Raw genomic sequence first — 21,303 nt, forward strand, 5'->3', positions numbered from 1 at the left:
TTCATCAAAAGGAGACAGTTCGAGCATCAACCTCCTCACTGCAAAAACCTCCCCTAGTGCAAAAAAGTCCAACTTCCACCTGTGAGGTTTTACATGATTGGTGAAGTCATTCACATTAGGTGGAATCATCCATTTGGGATAAAATCACCTATGTGTCACAGAAAATAGCTGATAAACCCCACTGGATTGCCCAGTTCTCAAGAAGTAAGGGTATGTGTACAGTTTCCTTCAGATGTTTTCAAAGCCCACAAGCAGCAACAACATTCAATCAGAAGGTCAGATGGTACTTATTCTAAAGCAACCCTTCCCCTCCTCACCACAGTATATGTAGGTTGAGCTAAGGCAGTCAGCAGTAGTTGATGTGATCCACAGATGTGCTCCTATTGTGCCTTGCTCCCTGCTACTACACAGTCAGTGATGCAGCTAGTAATGCAATTTCCTCTGAGTCTGTACTAAAATGGCATACTAGTAAGGTGTTAACGGAAGAAGCATCATGAAAAGGTACTGTCTGTGTGACCGCAGGAATGATTCCGGATTCCATTAATGTTTTGACAAGTTTATGAATGTTAACCTGAGTATTTTGACCCAGTCCAAAATCTAGTATTTATATACTGCTTACTCAGAATCTCTCCTTATTTCCAACTGGAAACATTATTTATTTTATATATATTTTAGCAAGATTACATCTTGCTCTGCAACATTATTGAATGCAGTTAAACAAATGTGTCATTTCACCATATTTCATCTCCTAGGAGGAGTTGCTGGACTGAGTCAAGGAATTGTTTAATAAAATTTATATCCATGATGAAGTGCTGTCTAAGGAAAGACAAAACTAGTCAGAGTGTATGAAATTACCCCCATAGCATGTGCTGTCGTGAGTTTTGTAAAGAACATGTTATTCTGTTCCATCTGAGTGGAGCAGAATTGCTTATCTTTGCCCAAATGAGTCAGTGTCGCTTATCAAAGAGTAAAGTACTACTTATCTCCCTTCATTGTTTCACTACTCTCATGGGGATATCTTCTGCTAATGAACCATTAAGAGCTCACCAATGACATGATGCATTACATCGTACTATTGTAAGATGCTCCACACAGAGAGAAGAAGCCAAACCATCTTAACCTAGATAAAAAAGAGCCACAGTTTTCCACTAGATCCCTGGAGGAAGACCGGACCCATCTTACCATTACTAGATCCTTTTTCTTCAACGAGACCATCTCTACTCCAACAGAACCTCATCTGCCACTCCAGGAGGGCTTACTTTGGACTGCTTCCAACACCCTGACCAACAGGGTGTCAAGTTGTATTTCTGACTCTGTCAGAGTTTTCTAAGATTTCTTGTTTGTTTGCTTGCTTGCTTATTCTTCTGTACTACAACATCTGTGTTTTTATATCCCCAATAAAGAACTACTATATCTATTCCCAAAATCTTTGTCTAACAGCCTTTTAATTGCAAATTTATAATAATTTGGAAAAGGAGGGAGGGGCTTACATTTCAAGGGAGACTCCAACCCTCCCTGGCAGATACCTGTCTATCTAAACCAAAACACTTGCTTAAAACAGAACTCTAGATAGCTTTTGGAGGAGAGAGGGAGGGAAGAGCTTTGTTAGCTGGGCATAATTTTCTACATGGCAATTAGTTAACAAATATATCTATTTAGAAGGTAAGACGCTGTAGTACATGAGACTGAAACTTTCAGTTGTGGCAACCAATTTAAGTAAGTTGAGAACTTGGCCTAACACAATGTTCATAACCAAGGTGAGGACATCTGCCACATTAGAGAAATACATGACATATTAGAGGCACTAATATGATATTTTTAATTGTATTACTAACAAAAGCCTGACAGTCAAAACTCATATGGTAAGAGCAATTTTGGTGGTATTGAACACTTTACTCATTGCCATGGTGCTGTAAGTGACTCTAAAGTAGAACAAACACCTGGTCTGTACTGTGGCACTGGCACAATGGCTACAGAAATTCTTTTGTAATAGTAGCAGAGTATAACACTATCTGTTCTGTCAGTTTTTAAGAATAAAAAGCTCTTCCCATGATTATTTTGGTTCTGTTCCCTTGAAGAAAACACTTTGAGGAAGGTGGATGAAATTGTGAAAATTGTCATTATTTTATAATACTTCGAAAATTATGTTCTCAGAAGATACATTCAACCATATTGTAGGATACTTAAATAACAGTTATGCAGAACATGAAGACAATGGAATGTATCAGTTTATATGAACACATTCAACTCAATCCAATTACAGAACCATCAATCAGCCATAGAAGTTTCTGTTCCTTGATTTTCCAGAAAAAAAACCCCACCTCTTGTTAGTACATATCTCTGGGATGCACACTTTTGACAGATTCATCATACGAATCACAGTTCAAATGATTCTATTTATTTATTTATTTATTTATTCTTCCCAGGGAACATGACAAACCTATCACTAGGGATTCCAAATTCCAAGCATGAATTTGCAGTGCCAAGACCTGAATTCTACAGTAAAGTGAGTAGACTTAAAAAAGACTATCAGTTGGCATCCACCTCTGCATGAAAGGAGAAAGTTTTAAAAAAGTGACTTAGTATCTCATAGAATTGATAAACAAAGCCTAATAATCATACCAATACAGTATAAAATGCTGGATTCCAGCTTCACTCTCAGAAGCTCCTGACTTCTCCTTTTCCTTTACTAAACATATTTTAAAACAATTTTTTTCTGGGGAATCTATATTCTAACTTTGGTTTGTGTGAAGGAGAGAGACCAATTGTGCTCATGCACAAAGAATGCAGAATAGGTCCCTAGCTATCAAACAACCCTAAGTAAATCTGGCACTGTCTTAAAACCTTGCCTCTTACCCATTTTGCCCTTTCACCATGCTCTGACCACTAACTACACAAAAGACCTAAAATGTATGGATTCCTTAAAAAATAAAATCCTGAAATGGCCAGTAATCTTCTACCACAACCTCTGACTAAACATGTCTAGATAACATACTACAGCTCATCCACTAAAAATTGCAAAGTTGCTGATGCTGCTAGGGGTCTCTGGAAATCATCTAGATCAACATACTTGCTCAGAAAACAGCCAGCTACAGAAGTTTGCCTAGAACTGTACTGGGTTTAAATCGCTCCAAGGACACAAATGCCACAGCTTTTCAGTGGAGCCTCTTAAGTATCTGACTACCTCTACAATAAAAGAAAGATTTTCTTCTATTGAAATTGAATTTCTTTATTTCAGTTTGTGTCCATTTCCTCTCGTGCTGGCACTGGATGTTGCTAAGAATAGTTTGGCTCTGTCCTCTTTACTCCCTCTCACCAGGTATTTGTCTGCATAGATAAGAATCCCTCTTAGCCTTCTTTTCTGCAGGCTGAACTGTCTCAGTTCATTCTTTTCTAATTCAACTCCTTTTTCAAGTTTACATTATCATGTCAGTAGCCAATAAAATATACCCTAAAAAGGGAACATGTATTGAACATGTATTGAACATTGTATTGAACAATGTTCATTTCAATAATAAAACTGAAATTTTCTAAAGAGGAAAGTTCCAACAGCTATATCAATACCTTACTTGTATACGTGAAATATAGCACAACTAATAAACTAAAGATTAATGCTAGGTTTAAAAGATGATGAGAGCATAATCTATTGCTTTCCATGGATTTAAAAAACACCCAAACAAACCAAAAGGCTTTCAAAAAATGTGTACAAGACCTGTACATCTAATTATGTTTCTAAAGGTCAGGGCTTCCTTATAAATGGAGTATCCATATACTGCTGAAAGAATACACATATTTTTTTAGGATTTTATATTAGAATAGACCATAATAAATTATAGATTAAGAGATTACAAAGTATTTTATCAGTTTTAGAATGCTTACAAATGATGAACTTGCACTGAATAAGGGAGAAAATGAATTAATTTACCCAACTCTTCACACTGAGAGATTCTGTAGTATGTTTAGCAAATGAAAAGGAGAAGTGGGAAATACAGTAGTGAAGAAATTTTACATCTTTATCCTTTCCCTCCTAGGTAATGAAATAGATTTCCAGCTTCAGCTAAAAGCTCATTCACAGTTCTCTCACATCCATATTTTTTGCCTTGGCAAAATAATGGTCAATGTACACCTCTCAAGCATAAAAAAAAAATCTGACCAGCAAAGTAAATTTCACATTACATTTCTAAGAGCAGAATAAATGAAAGGTTTAAACATTACATTAAAAAGGAATAATGAGCAGGCTATGATTTTGAGACTACAAACACATATACAACAGGCATACATCAGGACTAGTTTTGAGTTTACATACTGGTGTGCAAAATGACCAATGTTTATCACTGCAAAACAAGAAATTTGACTCCTTTCATTGTGGCAATAGGCAATAGGGTATATTTTCTTATTTCCCATTATCTTTCTGCCACCTATTCAGTACATTTATGTACCCCTACACACTCAATTTGCACACTTACTCCTTACAGTGATTAAATGGAGTGGAAAATCAATATCTAGAGTGGCTGCTCCTGAAATCAGGGTCCTGTGGCCTGAATGCAAGAGTGTGACTTGCCAGGTGAGTAGTGCTAGCAGACACTGATGTTTTTCTAAGAGCACATCTCCTGAACACCACATAGGAGCTGTTGCAGCGCTTCTGTCTGGGTTCACCATGCATGGTACTTACGTGATGGTGTCAATCATATCCAGTCCCATTTCAACACAGCAATGGGCATGATCTGTTTTGGGCTGGGTCAATCCTGATACACAGTAGTAACAGTCCCCTAGGATTTTTATTCTTCTGCAATGATTTTCCTTTCATAAAAACAGAATGGGAAAAGTTTTACTATTTATATAAATATTCCAATATTAACAGGGTAAAAATCTTCTCCATTACTATGCAATAATTCAGGGAATCTTTCTGTGATCAAATGAGATAATTTACAGTTCATGAAATCTGGGCTCCGTGTATACAGCTGACACACACAATTGTTTATTTATTTATAAATAGACACATATATACTGGACATCAGCCCTGCATTGTTCAACACACATAGGTTAACACTGCTTAAAGATACAGTTCTGAACAAATGTTATTGCATTGCCCTCATGCTAGATTACTATGAATTCAAGATTTGCAATGAGACATAATTTCTCTGTGATCCCAAACCAAAGGACTGAGGCCAAACCACTGCTGAATTTTGGGAAATGTTTGCATTCTGAGAAACTTGTTTCAAATTCAGTTCCAATTCACCAGGAAAGATTGCTTATTATTCTGCAAAGGTACAATAATTTTTGCATTACTTATTCATAAACTGTAGTTTGCAATACAGCATGATCAGTATGACAGACTTGCAGATGAGAAGCTAATCAGTTTGCATTGCAATCAAATTTATCTCCTGTTTGCATGGAGTTTAATTTCTACAGCCAAAGAGGTCTGACTAAAACTATCCCATTAAAAAAAATAAACAAACCAAAAACGATGGCATGTGATAATTGCTACATCCATCTGAGCAGAAAGTTCATTTCTAAACAGAGAGCACATAACAAAATGCCTTTAAAAGAGCAGTACCTTTAACTAATAAACTATGAGGAGACTTGAAGAGATGATGGTATCTTTTATATCTAGACTATGGCAACTTCTACCCATTTAGAGTAGGGCACAGAGAAGTAAATGACCTGATTAAATGAATCCAACTTACAAAGCTGGGATTATTCCAGTAAGCACCATGAAAAATTAACTGTTATGAATATGATAGCAGGGGATTCACAGAAGTCTGATTATTTTCCCAGCACTGTGCAAAATAGACTTGACTTCAGCAACACAGAAAGGGAAAAAAAAAAAGAATAGGTGGTGATGATGGAATTTAAAATTTCTGGGGAAAAAAAAATCTAATAATAGATTCATACTTGTTCAGCTTCTCATGCAGGCTTCTCATTTTCATCCAGTCTCCTGCCTACAAGAATTAAAGCCTCTCTACATTAACCATATTCTCCACATCATTACCCACATTTCAGCTCAGAAGCAATGATTATGTCTACAGTGATCCATTTCTCTCTTACAGGTCACCATGTATACCAGCACTTGGGGCTTGTTGCTATACACACTTCCTGCTGCAGGCATTCCCAAACCTCTCTTCTTTGTAAATGGTACTCAGTATTGAACAAGTACTATAAAATAAGAACTACCTCTGTTCATGCATGGAAGAAGGCACTGTTTGGGAAAGTTGGCTTGTCTACTTTTTATAAGTTAAGCATCAAATTCAGATCTCAAATCAAAGAAGAGACCTGTTTTTTGGGGTATGCTTAAGTAGTAGAAAAGGATTTTTCAGTTGTGACTACTTAACATTTGTTCTTCTGTACAGCAGGATTTTAAATATACCACTAATTATCCTTGCTAATATTTATTTTAATGAATACAAGCATAATTCTTTTAGGAGGATTATCACCAGGGCCCTAAGAGTATTCCTGCAGCCTATAGCCAAAAATGCCTCACCAGTTTTACTGAGACTTTTTTGTAATCCTTTTCTAAATGCTATTATACACGTAAAATAATTATCGATACAGACAAAGTAATATGCAGATCTCAAAATCTACATCAACACAGAACAGTCCTTTTAATTCAAGGTTTTTGGACACTAATCACTACATTTTCTAATGGAAACCACAAAGTTTTTTATTAGACACCACTAGATTATAGTGTCAAAAAAGGCTTTCCTGCTTCTTGCCCTCCTCCCCCCCAACAAAGTTTTGGGCAGATCTTGGAGCACTAGAGTGTACTCAGTAGTTAAAGCTGAAGCCTGCTTTCCAAAAAAAAATTCAGTTTTGGCCCATACTTCAAAATCTTCTATAAGGCCCTGTTCTGGTTTAGTTACCCCAGGACAGGACCTTTTCATCTTCAAATTTGGTAAGCATGACTTGTGGCCAGACAATGCCCATTTGACCCTTAAGAAAGCTATTCAGAAAAGCCATTTCAGTAATCTGGAGTGAACAACACATCCATGTTAATCAAACAGTGACCTCTCCTATTAGTGTCACTCTCCTATTTGTGCCTGCCTCACAAATGGTTCATTTTGAATGACTTGATAACAGCATGGTAGACAGTTAAAGAAAGAAAAAAACCAAGCAAAACAAAACAGAGTTTACTCCATTAACACTTTCTGAGTCAATTTCATATTTGTGCAGGAGAAAAATAAAAGAAAAAAAATAAGTGCAACAGTATTTTCTGGAGAGATATATTGTAATCACCAGCCTTTTTGTTCCTTTTCATATATTATCCTCACTCTCCTGATGTATCAATTAATATACAGTAATCTCTAAAAAAATTGTTTGTTTTCTTTTTCTTGACATGTGAGGTAGACTTCCAGGAAAGAGCTACAGCGCAGCTTTGAAAAAGTCATCTTTTTAAGGACTGATATGCAAATTAATAAAACAACACCCTTCTCTGTCTTTATTTCCTCAGCAACTTCCAAAAAATCCTTCTCTCATCATATTTTTTGCATTTGTGATGCTGATAAATTCATATGTGATAGTTACAAATTCCAGTCACAACTGATACGAACAATGTCTGTTTAGAAACAACAGATAATTTGGTTTTATGCACATGATAAAAAGCACTAGAGATTTCCAGCACTGCATTAGCCAGGCAGCTTGCCCACCTGTGGTGCCTTACTAAGACGTTTTCAAGTGGATCTGCAGAAATCCCTCCGGCACAACTCTCAGTCACAGGGTCAGTCAGTGTGTGTGGGAAGTCCAACTCAGAAAGCAGAGGACAGTTTCAAGTTACTAAAAGCTTTCTTCACACTTTCAGGAAAGCACTTCATAAAACGGTTTATTCTATCTGTCTGTTATATAAGACTAGGGGAGGGGGGCTTAGTTTCAAACAACTCTGAGGTTTTGTTGTTGTGGTTCTTTATTCAATGCATTATGCATAAAGAGCGAAGTCAGTCAACTCAGACTGAAAAACTGAAAATTCAGAGTATTAACTTCACATTCTTATACCATACAAGACAAATGTTTGACATACCCAGGATAAGGTTAATTTTTAATAAAAAGGGAAAAGATTTTAGAATCTGTAAAAAAAGCTTATACATAAATATATATACACTTATATATGTTGTCTCAAAGAAATAATAAAAAAGGTTTCAGACTTCTCCCAGAAAAACTGTAAGAATGACAGTCAGATGTTCTCTAGAACAGAGATTGTACCGAATAGGTGCAAAGTCTTTTAAAGGAGGATCTTTCTCACATGTCAGATTGAAGCAATCCTTATTATCCCTGCTGGAACTTGGTTTTTATTAACAGGCTATCCAAGTGTTACGTGAATAGCTCCAAAATCAAGATTGATTGTTATTGCTTGTAACTCTTATCTGGTAGGAGGAGTTTCTTTAAAGCTTTTATTTATTTTGGAGATGGCAGATGCTAGTGCTAGAATGAGCCCCTGGTCTTCCTTCTGTCATTGCAACAACCTATGTATTTGTACATAGTCATGTGCCATCATGGTATGTGGTACCTATAAAAGTGAACCAAAAAGGAAGGTCAGATAGACTTTAAACCACAAGATTTAAAAAGCGTAAATATTGAACTCTGTCTTGTAACTCCATTGACTGCAGTGGAATTGTGCCAAGGCTGAGTCTGACCCTGTGTAACTCAATTGCAATATATTTTATGCTTATTATATTCATCCATTTCTTTGTCTGCAAGTCTGAAAGCAACCTGATCTGCAGGTGTGCTTTTCAGACTTAGTATCCTAACGTCCTGGAATCACAATCTATGAGTAGGTGGGACTTTATTTATCCGTAAATGAGAAAGACATTTATTTGCCATTCCTAATAAAGCCAGCATAATCTAAAGTTCAATAAGTTTCTTTAACATATCCAGCCAATGTGGATTTGGTCATGCTTTGCAGAGTAAGAGGAATGATTAATTAGGCCTGCATAAAGGTGCATAAGTAGTGTTTCCCATTTCTTCCAACTCAGACCCTACCAAGTTTGCACCCCCTCATAATGCTATGGACTTTAGAAATAGTAGCATTTTGTTTTTCTCAGCCTACATAAATGGGAAAAGAAGTGTGATCACTACCTCAAATGCTTAGTGACTGCAAAGTTAGGGTCTTAAAGAAAAAAAAAAGATAGAAAACCAAAGCCCATAGGTTCAGCTATTTAAATGTTGAGGCAAAAGGGAGAAGATTTTTTAGACCTGGACTTACAGTTGACTTTACAGTTTCAGGGCAAGGCTTTGACATCCTCACTATATGTCAGATTTCAGCTATGGTATATCTCTGGATACTGACTAGGCAGTCGCAAGTTAGTACAGGAGCAGCCCTACATGCAGTAGAAGAGTGGAATGAGATGGATGCACTGGCAGCACAGGAAACAGTTCTGGAGCTCAAAACCTCTGCATGCCTCTGTGGGGGGAAATATTGCCTTACTCCCTGAAAAAGATTTTGCTAGCTCAATATTTTCTTCACATACTGAAGAGAAGTTGCAGATAAGGGAGAAATCAGTAAATAGCTCAGTTTTCACTGAAGTAGCATTAACTCTGGGGCAAAATGGTGAGCTATGAGGGCTGAAGAAGGAACACAATTGAATCTTCTAGCTCTGCTGTCAAGAACTTCATCATTGGGGCCAGGCAGTGACACAGAGGGGCATGGTCACCCTCCCTTACAGATGTTCAAAGAGACAAAAGGAATATCAGTGACTCTCAGGAAGAAAGCCTTCATGGAAATATTTGTGGGGTTTTTACCCCTATGTATTAGTCTTCTCTATATCTTTCTTCTTGGATTATCAGTCATTTTCATTTGGAAAGCCCCATTCCAGCAGCTTCCTTTGTTGGAGGAATCCTATGAATTGTCTATATCAGGTAGGCAAAGGAGGATCAAATTTTCAGTCCACATTAATCAGCATGGCATTTTGTGTTTCTGGGGAACTATACTAATTTATACCAGATGTCTTTTTTGTCCTCAGTGACCCAAGACATAATTTAATAATCCAGGCTAACCACATGACAGTTACAGACATTCCTTAGTTACTACTGTATAAAATGAGTGCTGGGGCAAAATATTCAAAGCATCTCTAAAACTCCCTGAAGACAAAAAAGAACAATGAAATGCATTCCTTATTTGTCTCTTTTCACAAACCTAGAACTTCATTCTGCTTCCAAAGAGGTGTCAAGAGAGGACAAAATAGGATTTACCACTGTTACAACTACATCTTATTTCCAATGTGTATAGCATGTGCAGCATATTTAACATTTATAGCTCTTTCTGCCAAAATGTTAATCTCAGTAGAAAATTGGATTAGAAACCTTTGAGTCACTCTAGAAGTTATAATTTACTACAGATATTTGTGCACATGCAAAAAACTTGCAGAAAGAATTGTATCTTCTGCTACATCTTCTGAAGATAAAATTATGTCTCTATTCAATTCTATTACAGTTGTTTCTTAGATTGGAACAAGTTCATAAAAGCCTATACATTATTTATCATACAGTACAGATACATGCACCCTCCCATATATATGTGCATATGTGCATGCACGACATGCAGATACACAGTTCTGCAAATTTACCTACACCCTCTTGCATATATACACAGCATATGTGATAAAGGCAAATTTTAATATTCATTCTCTGCAGTACTAACCAATGTGACTCAGACTGATAGTTGTGGGCCAGATACCAGTTTTGAGCTCCCCCCTTCCAAAAGATTTTAATATAGACCAGAATAGGTCTAGGTTTATATCTTCTATAGAAGATACCTGGCTGCTAATACCTATTTCTGGCATTACTAATCCACTCCTTCCTTTAAGCAGAGATATAGTGACTGTCTTACTGCTCCAAGTGCTTTGGAAGAACACAGTATGGTGTTTGGCTGTTCTGGAAATGATGAAAAACAAATCACCCTCTTTCAAGGTCATAAAAGATGAGGCAATGAATCAGATGGTGTTAGTTGGAAGCCTGTATAATGTAATATAATGTATAATGTAATTAGGCAATGCTATACCAAGTTATTAAGTTCAGTGCCTGACAGGAAGGGATTCTTCGTAAGCAATTACTCTACATTTTTTGATATTTACACTTTCTAATATATTTAATTCTCTTCTAACATAAAGTGAAACGTAAAAAAAAATTTCTATTTTTTTCCCTCAGCTGTAACAGTTTTGTGCATCAAAGAGCTTTAGAGAAAAACAAAACTGAAAGCATTCCATGGAAAGTACAACTGAGTGAATGTCTCCTAGACTGTAGCAGTATTCTCAAAAGACACAGCTAGGTGCAGAAAAAGAGGAAAACATGGGTTTAGATTGACATGAAAAACTCTTTAGAACGCTACTTCGATACCCCTTTGAAACTTTAAGTTTAAAACCTTTTGCCCCTTTGTCCTACTGACCCTGGTAAAGTCCTTGCTGACTTCTTTTATAAGCCGCCTTTTATATATTGAAAGGCGGCAGTAAGATCTCCCTGAGGCCTTCTTCTCCAAGCAACCTTCCCCGTTTTTCTTCACATGAGAGATGTTCCAGCCCTCTGGTAAGTTTTGTTACTTTCTTCTGGACCCACTCTAAGAGATTCAGGTCTCTCTTGTGCTGAGAGCCCCAGAGCTGGATGCAGTTTACTTGCACCATCTGCAATTTTCATTAATGACAAGCAATAATTTCACTTGTCTTATTTCTTCTTTTTTTTTTTTTCAGTAAAACAAAAGAAATCTAACAACATGGTTTCTGTGAGTAGCATCCAAATCTGTTTTAATAACTATATTGAATGTGAGCCACAATGTGAGCAATTACTGAAGCCATCTTCTAACATAAACTTCATAGTCAAATCCTAAGTATAATGAAGTGACATGGACGTTACCACCAGCTCTCTTACATTACAGTGTGCCAACAGTGATAATACATTAGTGAAAACTGTCCAGCCTGTTAGAAAACCCCATTGAACTCTATCAATTACTACATACACATTTTACATTTTTTCCCCCACGTTTTGAAGTATGGGCTTAAAAATTGAAACAACTATTTTAGTAACCTTTTAATGGAATAAATCCTACAAATAGTAACTTCATAACTAACACTAGTTCTTGTATATCTGCTAGTCCCAGCATAAAAAGCCTTGAGAATGAGCTAATTGCAATACTCTGTAGAGTTTGATTTAGCAGAGTAATGGAGACATACTTATTGCAATAAGTGTTAGCATAGACTTAAAAAGAAGAGTCTCTACAGTGGCAGAAACTACAAAAAGAAAACAAATGCAGTATAGGAAGTGCCACAGAAAATTACTTAATAGGCTCTGATTGAGAAAAGCTGGACATCTCCAGATGAGCATTTGTAAGCTTTTAATTTAGTAATCTGTTTTTGAAGTCATTACAAATTTTCTACCATCACAGGAGCCACATTATGTATGCACAAATGTAGAATTACTCAGAATAGCTATAAAAAGGACAACATTCATTTCAAATGCTTTCCCTCAATTTATTGGCAATTATATATGCTGACCTAAAATGACCTTTGTCTACATTCTCATTCTTATAATAAATTCTTTCCTTACTTCACATGGAGTGTAATTTTACAAAACTAGAATGTTAAAATGTTTTTATTTCTGGAGAGAGAAAACCTATGCAACAGTCATATATATTAATTTACTTGGAAATTAAAAAGGATTTTAGCAAGAATATTTAAACAATCATGACTGACATGCATGCTTGTCTCCTTCCTAGGTTTAATTAAGTATCCTTTCAGATTCTGTCTTTTTATGAAGATATATTCCAGGAGAAGCAAGCCTAAAGCAAATACACTATAGAATGCTGAAAAATTAAGCTCTAAATTTCAGGAAATGGTAATTTTTTTCAGATTTCACAAATACTTTTCTCAATGCTAACTGCACAACAGGTTAAAACAATAAGTGTTAGCACATATGCCCACACTTCAAGCATTTGAGGCTGACTGGAAAAATCCAACACAGTCCTGTAAAAAGATACAAACTTCAAATTTGCAGTATACAAACTCAGGAACAATTTGGTAATTTACTACAAGCATACAAATTATGATAAGAATTGTGACAAAGAATTAGCCTACCTCTTGCAGTAGGTACAGTATCCTCTTACCTAAAACATACTGTGAAATAGGCAAGATCTACTCTCTGGGGTACTTGCCCATTTATATGTTCCTACAGTACTTAAAGTGTGCAATGTTAATTTTTTCCCTAGAAAACTGTCCCCAGACACTTACTTCAGCTTCACTCCATGCACACATAATTATTCCCTGATCCTATAGAGTTACAGGCATATTGATTACGACCACTTTCATTTAAGAAGATTTACTTCCTTAGGTCTCTCTAGGAGACGTCTCCAGATGGCTGTTCAGAACTGGATTTGAACTTATGTGGTGATCTGCTTCAGTGGGATCCTGTGCCTGTGCTGACTTTCAAGGGGAACTAAGAAGAGAAGTCTCCTTAAGATTAGCATTTCTAAATAGCCTGCCCCCCAGTGCACACAAATTTTCACAAAGGTTTACATGCTGTAAGTTTACACTTATGCTTTCCAGCACTAATTTTCCCATCTTAAACAGTCCACAAAACTTCATTAATTTTATATTTTAAAAATACATCATAATTATCTTAACATAAACTAGAAGTATTCTATAGATACAATATAAGCAATTTTTTAGAGTGATTACTTCTATGAAAATCTAGTTCAATGGTCAGCAGAGAACTGACTGTTCTTGGCACAATTAAAAAACACACGAGCTGATTAAAAATATTATCTATTGATTCTTTGCCTAAGACTCAGAAGCAATGTTTTTCAGTTCAGTATCTTTGACCTTGAACTGGTAGAAAGAGACACCTCAGTAATGTTGAAATACGCAAAGTAAAAACTGTTAAATGCTAAGAAGAAATCAGGGAAGGATACTAAATTAAAATGAAAAAAAAAATAAAAACAGACTCAGCCTGACAAAGCCTGGAGGTATACATAACTGTAAATGGAAAGAACAAGGAAGTGTGTGTATCAGTCTGCCTAATAGAAGAGATACCATAAGTGGCATGAAGAAAGAAGAACTTTCATTCAGAACATTAAAACCCTCTTCTAGTGATGTCCATTGAAAAGCCCCTAAAATTCTTTAATCCTTGTCAGCTCGTAAATGTAAAGTCTTAGAAGTCCAAGATGCAGAAAAATGGCTGCTGAAAGAGAAATATCTGAATCTCTAAAGACAAATAATTAATTCTCTGTGTAGATTTAGATGCAGGAAATATGTGAGACAAAAAATCTACCAAAACAAAAAAGCAATTAAAGAAAATAGAAAACTCTAAAAACCAAACTTTCATTAAAATTCAGGATGATGTAGAACTGCCTCTTCTTTTCTATTAAGATGACATATTACAAGTAAAATATTTGGAACATGTCAATACTGCATCAAAACATAACAGGACTTTGACCATGACAGCATAATGCAAATGATTACATCTCATTAAAATTTGTCACTCTTACAAGTAAGCTGAAGAATGGCAAACTAAAAGCCAGCTATAGTATCAAAGATTGATTGCAAGGCATCTGAAGACCTCATTTAAAGATCAGTAGCTTGAAGCATTTATTGATAATATGTAATACAGAATGACTATCTTTAGGGCCAAATCTGAGACTGCAAAATCTGTTCTTGTTTAATGGGAGGAAAGCAAAAAACTTCAGAGTAACAGCCAGAACTAACTAAACTAAGCCTGAGCAGCAGATAAAATGCAATAGAGATCAATCCTTTTGAGCTGAACTATTTATGAGCTTCATCAATTCTATATTCAGGAAGGTGGCTTGTTATTGTTATGTCCCAATGGAAGCCTTGCATGGTCAAACTTACCCAAAATGCTTGTATCAGGATGCCTAAAGAGAGTGACATTACAAAACCAGTAACCAGACAAACAAATGAACCCCAAGGCATTCATAACAGCACCTTCCCGTGTGGATTCTCTGTCTGTCTAGGATGAAGTCATACTTCTACAAGGATACTAATAATGACACTCCTTTTTGTTTCTATTTTTGAGACTCACATTCTTTCAAAGTGATTGAAGTTGGCCTTAGAACTCAAAAGTTACTGAGCAGACTGCAAAATCCTATATGAAGTATAATTACCTAAGACACTTTCTATAGGAAACCAAACGGTGCTATTGTGAAAAAGAAAACAGAAATCATGCCATCATTTTCAGGGAGCATCTGGGCAATGCTCTTAGTCATATGGTTTAGTTTAAGGTATTACTGCAAGAAGCAGGGCTTTTGATTTGATGATCTCTATGGGTCCCTTCCAACTCAAGATATTTTGTGATTTTAAGTACTACATTTGGATCATTTCTTCCCCAGCACTCTTCCCAAAGACTCAGTGATCTGCAAGCTAAAATAATGTGTGCAAGATAAGTGTTTAAAAAACATAATTTCTCTAGATAAAAGTACAAATGAATTCTAGGAGGGAGTAGTAAGATTAGGATTTTTCCCCAATTACTAACAGAATGGTGCAGTACATTTTCAAAGGAATTAAATTACTTTATATTGAAACTTAAGGTTTGCTTTCAGAACTCCCTGTCATGAGTCGTAACTGTATCTGAAGATATTGTGATTTAAAAGAAAAGGTGTAGCATTTCAAACAGATCAAAACTATGTGCCTTGCCAAAAAAAAAAAAATCCCAGCAAACAAACAAACAAACAAACAAAAACAACCCAAACCACCACAAACCAAAAAGCAACCAAAGAAGCAGCATATGGAAAGAAATAACTAAAATAAAAAGCGTAAATCTGTGTAGCAGTGGGGAACAAAGCAACATGGACCTCCTTATGCATCTGAAGATTGCTCTATTGTAGAAATCGTCCCTTTTTATACCGTAAATCTCCATTGGACATAAATGAAACCACACTGAGGCCTAACAGAATTTAATAGAAGAAGGGCACCCACTGGCTGGCTCAGCTGTAGTGCTGGTGTCCACATGTCCTATCACCCAATCAGCTTCTCATTCCTACCCTGTCCATACATTCCTCCAGCCAATCACAGTCTCACTTCCAACTGTCACTCAAATGACTCTCTCCTCACTCCTAACTGCCTCTTACCCCTCAACTGACTTCCAACCGTCCAGCCTGTGGCTGTGCCTTTCCCACAAGGCTTTTCCCTTTGCCTTCTGGTAAGCATAATTCTTAACAGCTTTAACGAATATAACCCCATACCCCATAAATCAGCTTCTAAATGTGATAAGGACGAATTTTAGCAGAGCTATACTGTCAAAAAGCAAAGACTTACTATTTTTACAATGTGTCAATGTGCCCAAATGCCAAGATTCATCTTGAGGCTCCCAGCAAACACATGCTGCCTTATACTTATTACACTTTCTACAGTGCTTGTAAAGCATTATATTTTTAAGACAGGGAAATTGTTTCAAGAAAGGTAGTCCTAAACTGCACCTTCCAGTTGATATTGCTTCCAAAGAAACAGCAGCACATAACAGGCACACTCACAGATTGCACTTTAGTAATCACAGGGACCCTACCTGTCAGTGTTAAACTTTTCTTTAAAAGTCTCAGCAATTTCCTCCTTAATCATTCTAAATACTCAAGCATAGCACAGTTTTAAAATCAGCTCAGTTCTTTGTTTTGACCTAATAATGAAGAAGCTAGAAGCTGCTTTAACCAAGAGATCAGAATCCTTCTGAGAAACTGTATTTCTCAGCACATTTTTCTGACTGCAGAAGGTGCAATTAGAAATCTCCCTAAATCACATCACAAGGCACTAAGGAAAGCTTGTACATCTGTCCTTAATCACACCTCAGTGAAGCACAATCTGAGCTAGAAGTACCACTAAGTAGCAAGTCTTCCTCACATAGCTGAAAGAAAACATAAGATTTTTTTTTTAATTTGAAAAAAAATCCTTGCAGGCTGAACATAAAAACTAAGATTTTTTTTGCTCTTCTGCTATCTCCAAGCTGCTTCTTCCATGACCAACAACTGACCATGCACCAAAAGCTGGAATCTGCCTGGTAGCTGCCTTCAGGTGTTACTGACACCTTCAGTTGGCAGCACACGACCAGTGCTAAGAGAGCAAGAATGGTGGGGCAGCCATGTCCCTGGCTTCAGTGCCATGAAACATCATAGACTTATGTATTTCTGTGTGCACACATGTGATCTTGTGTTCTTTACAGTACTTCCCTTTTATTACATGGGTCTATATTTCATGGCTATAAAGACTCCACAAATTACAGCATTATAACTTTTAAAAGAGTTTATTAGATGTCTGGTTGGCATATAATGGATAAAATTCAGAAAAAAAATTAAAAGGAAATCAAAGTAAGGAGGATATTTGAACTTCTTCAACCATTTAAGCTCTCACAAATGACTATCTAAATGGAAGTCCATTTTTATTCCTGAGGCATAATCTATGAAGAACTCTGGGCTGAGGTCCTGTGGTCTCTGTAAGACACTGCCAGTAGTTGCAGCAATGAATGGGCTACACAAATTCATGCCTAAACCCCTGAGAATTCCATTGCATCTCTACTAAGCATCTAAGTTAATCTTCTGCTTTTCTTGGAAAAAAAGGAACACACAAATTTTTTCCTGTTATGACTTGAATATCTAGTGCAAATCAGAAGATAGCACTACTCCATCAAAGGATAACCCATTTGACTAAGAAGGTCTTTCCCTAGCACCTTGTGGAACAGAAGGTTTCTTTGTTCTTGGGGTCCTTGAGAGCTGTTTATCAAGAGGGGGATTTAGATGCAAAATGTCCACATGCTTTAGATCTCTCATGTGGAAGACTGCATCAAGGAGAAGTGAGTTTGGACTGAAAAAATGTGGATGCCATTTATGTTGAGGGCTTTAACAAATATTTTCTTTGGGCTGCTGCACAGAGTCTGTAGACAAAATAGCTAGACAGTAGAAAAGCATAATTGGTGTGGAAGAGTTACTTCTCAGCAATGAAGGTTTAAGGACAGCTGGCAAATAAGATAGATTTGATGAAGTTCTGCTTTATTCAGAGGGGAAACACATTTTCATCACCTTATTAAATGCAATTTGAAACAAGATGTGTGACTTTTTCTGGCACAGCAATTCCTCTCATTTCCCATCAAATGGTTCTTTGTCAAATTAGGCTGCTTGGAGTTATAGGCAAGGAACTTTTCTCTCATTTTCTCTTCCTTGGGAAATCTAGCACAATATAAGTGCAACAACCAAAACATAGGCATCGATTTATGATAAGGATCCTATTTTGCCTGGAATAACCTCTCTGAAAAGCTACCATCATTTCTGTTTTAAGGGGTGTTTTATGCCATACTGCCAATATTAGTATTTTCCATTTTTCTGATTTTATTTTGATGAAGAATAAAGATGTAAATATTGAAAAATTTTCTCTATTTTGTACAAACTAAACCAATTAAGAACACTGATGAACTGCATGAAGGGGGGAAAAAAGTATATTTAAAAGTAGCACATACACTTTTTTCCTAAACAATTAAAAAAGATTGTTTTTTCTCTAGAGTATTAATAAAAGATTGAAGCTTTAGAAAATTATGACATGTGGGGGTAAATAAGTCTTTTACAGATTTCTAACATGTATAACTCATGCATCATTTTTCAGAAGGAAATGTATATTAAATTGAAATAAGAGACTTCTACTTACTGTAGCTAATTCATCAAATTTTCCAAAAAGTTCATTCAGCAGCTTCACCAGCTCTTGGGCAGTACACTGTGATGCCAAACTAGTGAACCCCACAATGTCTGCAAACAAAATACTGTAAAGAAGGAAAAAGACACAGATAAATCAATAGGGAAGATATCTTCACATTCTCATTACTCTCTTTCATAGCACAAATGTAACCCAAAGCACTAACTTCAATAAGTCCTGAAATGTTAATGAAGTGCTAGTTGTAAAGAAAATGGAAAAGATTCAGAAAAATAGGCATTAGTCTGGTGCTGTCAACTGCTCTAGAGAACTTTCAGACACTTTCAATGGCTACATACCTACCTGGCAAAGCACCTCATTCGTAGAGTGCTCAATGAGTACTCTAGGAGTATAGTGAACAATTTATTTTCTTTGCAGCTAGGATCTCCTTAGCCAAATTGGTTTTGCACTGCTAGAGTTCTGCAGCCAAACAGATAAACATTGCATGAGGTTTACTATGTATTGAAAGACAGGGGTTAATAGCTGAGGCGCAGTAGCTCTGTGATGTGGTCTTATAGTAGCTCCCTGTGAGGAGCTAGAATCCACAAAGTTAAGCCAGTATTATCTGCACTGTACTGCCTGGCTCAGGTAAGTGTCCAGCTTTCATTAGTATTAGCAAGGTTTTAATGTCCAAAAGTTTAATCTGCTTTAACAATCCCTGATAGTCAGTGTTGATCGAGGGAGATAATTGAAATAAGTGCAGGTACCATTGTGATTGAGAGAATAAAATTCTTGTGTAAATCACAAAACTCAAGAGAGTATGGTGCTGTGATCCTTTCAATTCTTTAGATTCCTTCTGTTGATAGAAATGCAGAATCAGCTGCAGGAACACACTGCATTTATCTTCAACACCCAGACTAGAAATGTCAAATAATTTATGAAAACAGTAATAAACCATCCCATGATATGTAGCCTAGGTATACTTGACATAGTGTAAAACTTAGTTTTTTAACTGTAAGTTGAATTAAACATTACGTAGTCCCATTCACCTCAACAAAGCTTCACTCTTTAGATGAAAAAGCAATGCTAGAAAAGCAGGCCTAGTCAGTCCACTGTTCTCCATTCTTCATAGCAAGTCTCAACAGTTGTAATATGTTACAAAAAATGGCAAATAAAACTCCGGACTCAGATCCTGCTTCTATAATTTCATTTAAACCAGCTGTTTACATCCCTTGTCCACCACAGCAGATAAGTAGCATATCCCTGCTCAAAACCAGCTCATCCAAGTTCAATGAGTTTGGTCTACAAACAAAGCCTCTACATCATCATGTTATTCCTTGGGGCAGTGTCTCCACTTGGTACTCCTTGGAGCATGCATTTTGACAACATTGGTCAAGGTGGCCCTGGTTCAAGGAAAAAAATAGTTATTCCATTCCCATGCTGTTTAAACGTAAAAAAAAGGCTTTTTAAAATAAAAACTCACTGTTAAGTAATTTTACTGATTTAAGTCTCTGCTATTATAAAAATGAACCAGTCAAGTGATGGGTAAAGTAAAATGCATTAACAGAGCACCAGCATAAAGTGACCTGCATATTTGCCCTGAAAGATCTACTTATTCTCTTAATTCTTTATTGACATCGTTGTTGTTAGATGGCCCTAGGTTGGTCTTTCTGGAAATTCAAAAGTTACCTAAATCCCTTGAAGATTTTCAAAAGCACTTAAATATGCATCAGTGTGTTTCATACATATTGCTTTATGGCTATTTTTCTTTATGACCAAAATTCACATCAAACCTTATACAGTTTAAAAAGACACAGAGGAAAAAACAACAACTACAATTGTTACAATCCAGTATGTCACGTAGTTTCCTGGCTTTAATTCAATACTATCATGGAGGGGGATGGGGAGTGTGGAGGTTAATAGCTTCTGATAGCCTCTCTGACATGTTACATCTCATCTGTTCTACACAACTGATGTTTTGATTGGTTTTACTTTTCTATTTCCTTATTCAATATGTCGGTCCACATTTTTTTCACTGTCTAACCACACATACAGTAACAATAATATTTTTAGCAGCACCAACAGTATCCACTTGCAAAAAAAACCCCCATGGGGTGGTGGAGGGGGTTAGGCCTTTAAGATAATACAATGTCATCCTTTTTTCAAGGTCTTTAGCAATGAGGGACGTCTATATACATACAAACCAGAGATGTTCTGTGTTTGTGACAAATATGTCTTAACAGCTAACACAGCAACCATTACAATGCTGGCATGTATGCTCACATCAGAACCTCTCTATTAGTGAAACACAGAGAATAGGAAACAGGTTCCTGCATAATCATTCAGTTAAGAAGAAAGTTATTTTAAATATGGGTACCTTAGCAGGTCAGTATGAGATCCTTGCTAATCCTTTATACATTTAAAGAATGCTTAGTCCTCAGCATTTGATTCAAAACACTGGTAATTGTACAAAAATGTGAAGTCCATAAAATACCCACAATACAGAACTAAACATGCCATTGAAAACCTAGGTAAAATATGTAATTATTTTAGGCTGAGAGACTGATGTTGTTCAATTATGCTTGTGAAATTTTTATACTATAGTTAACTACATGTATACATTTTAAAGCTAATGGAATAGGTTAGGTAATATTACTATTGTTACACTTTCTTTTTTGTACAAATTTCCCAACTTTTAAAATACAATATTCTT

General features: G+C 36.2%; 1 protein-coding gene across 1 annotated transcript in view; it reads right to left on the minus strand.

Annotated features, from left to right (window-relative positions):
- Positions 1–21,303, minus strand: part of ADCY1 (adenylate cyclase 1) — a 161,003-nt gene that overhangs the window by 56,300 nt on the left and 83,400 nt on the right. Inside the window, exons 4-5 of the mRNA XM_066190465.1 lie at positions 18,609–18,720; positions 4,673–4,800 (exon numbers count right to left, since the gene is read on the minus strand). Of these exons, the coding sequence (XP_066046562.1) occupies positions 4,673–4,800; positions 18,609–18,720 (240 nt within the window). The remainder of the gene's footprint in view (positions 1–4,672; positions 4,801–18,608; positions 18,721–21,303) is intronic.

This window comes from Chamaea fasciata, unplaced genomic scaffold (assembly GCF_029207755.1).
Source record: "Chamaea fasciata isolate MVZ Bird 193981 ecotype frontalis unplaced genomic scaffold, bChaFas1.0.hap1 SCAF_1, whole genome shotgun sequence".
Lineage (NCBI taxonomy): Eukaryota > Metazoa > Chordata > Aves > Passeriformes > Sylviidae > Chamaea > Chamaea fasciata.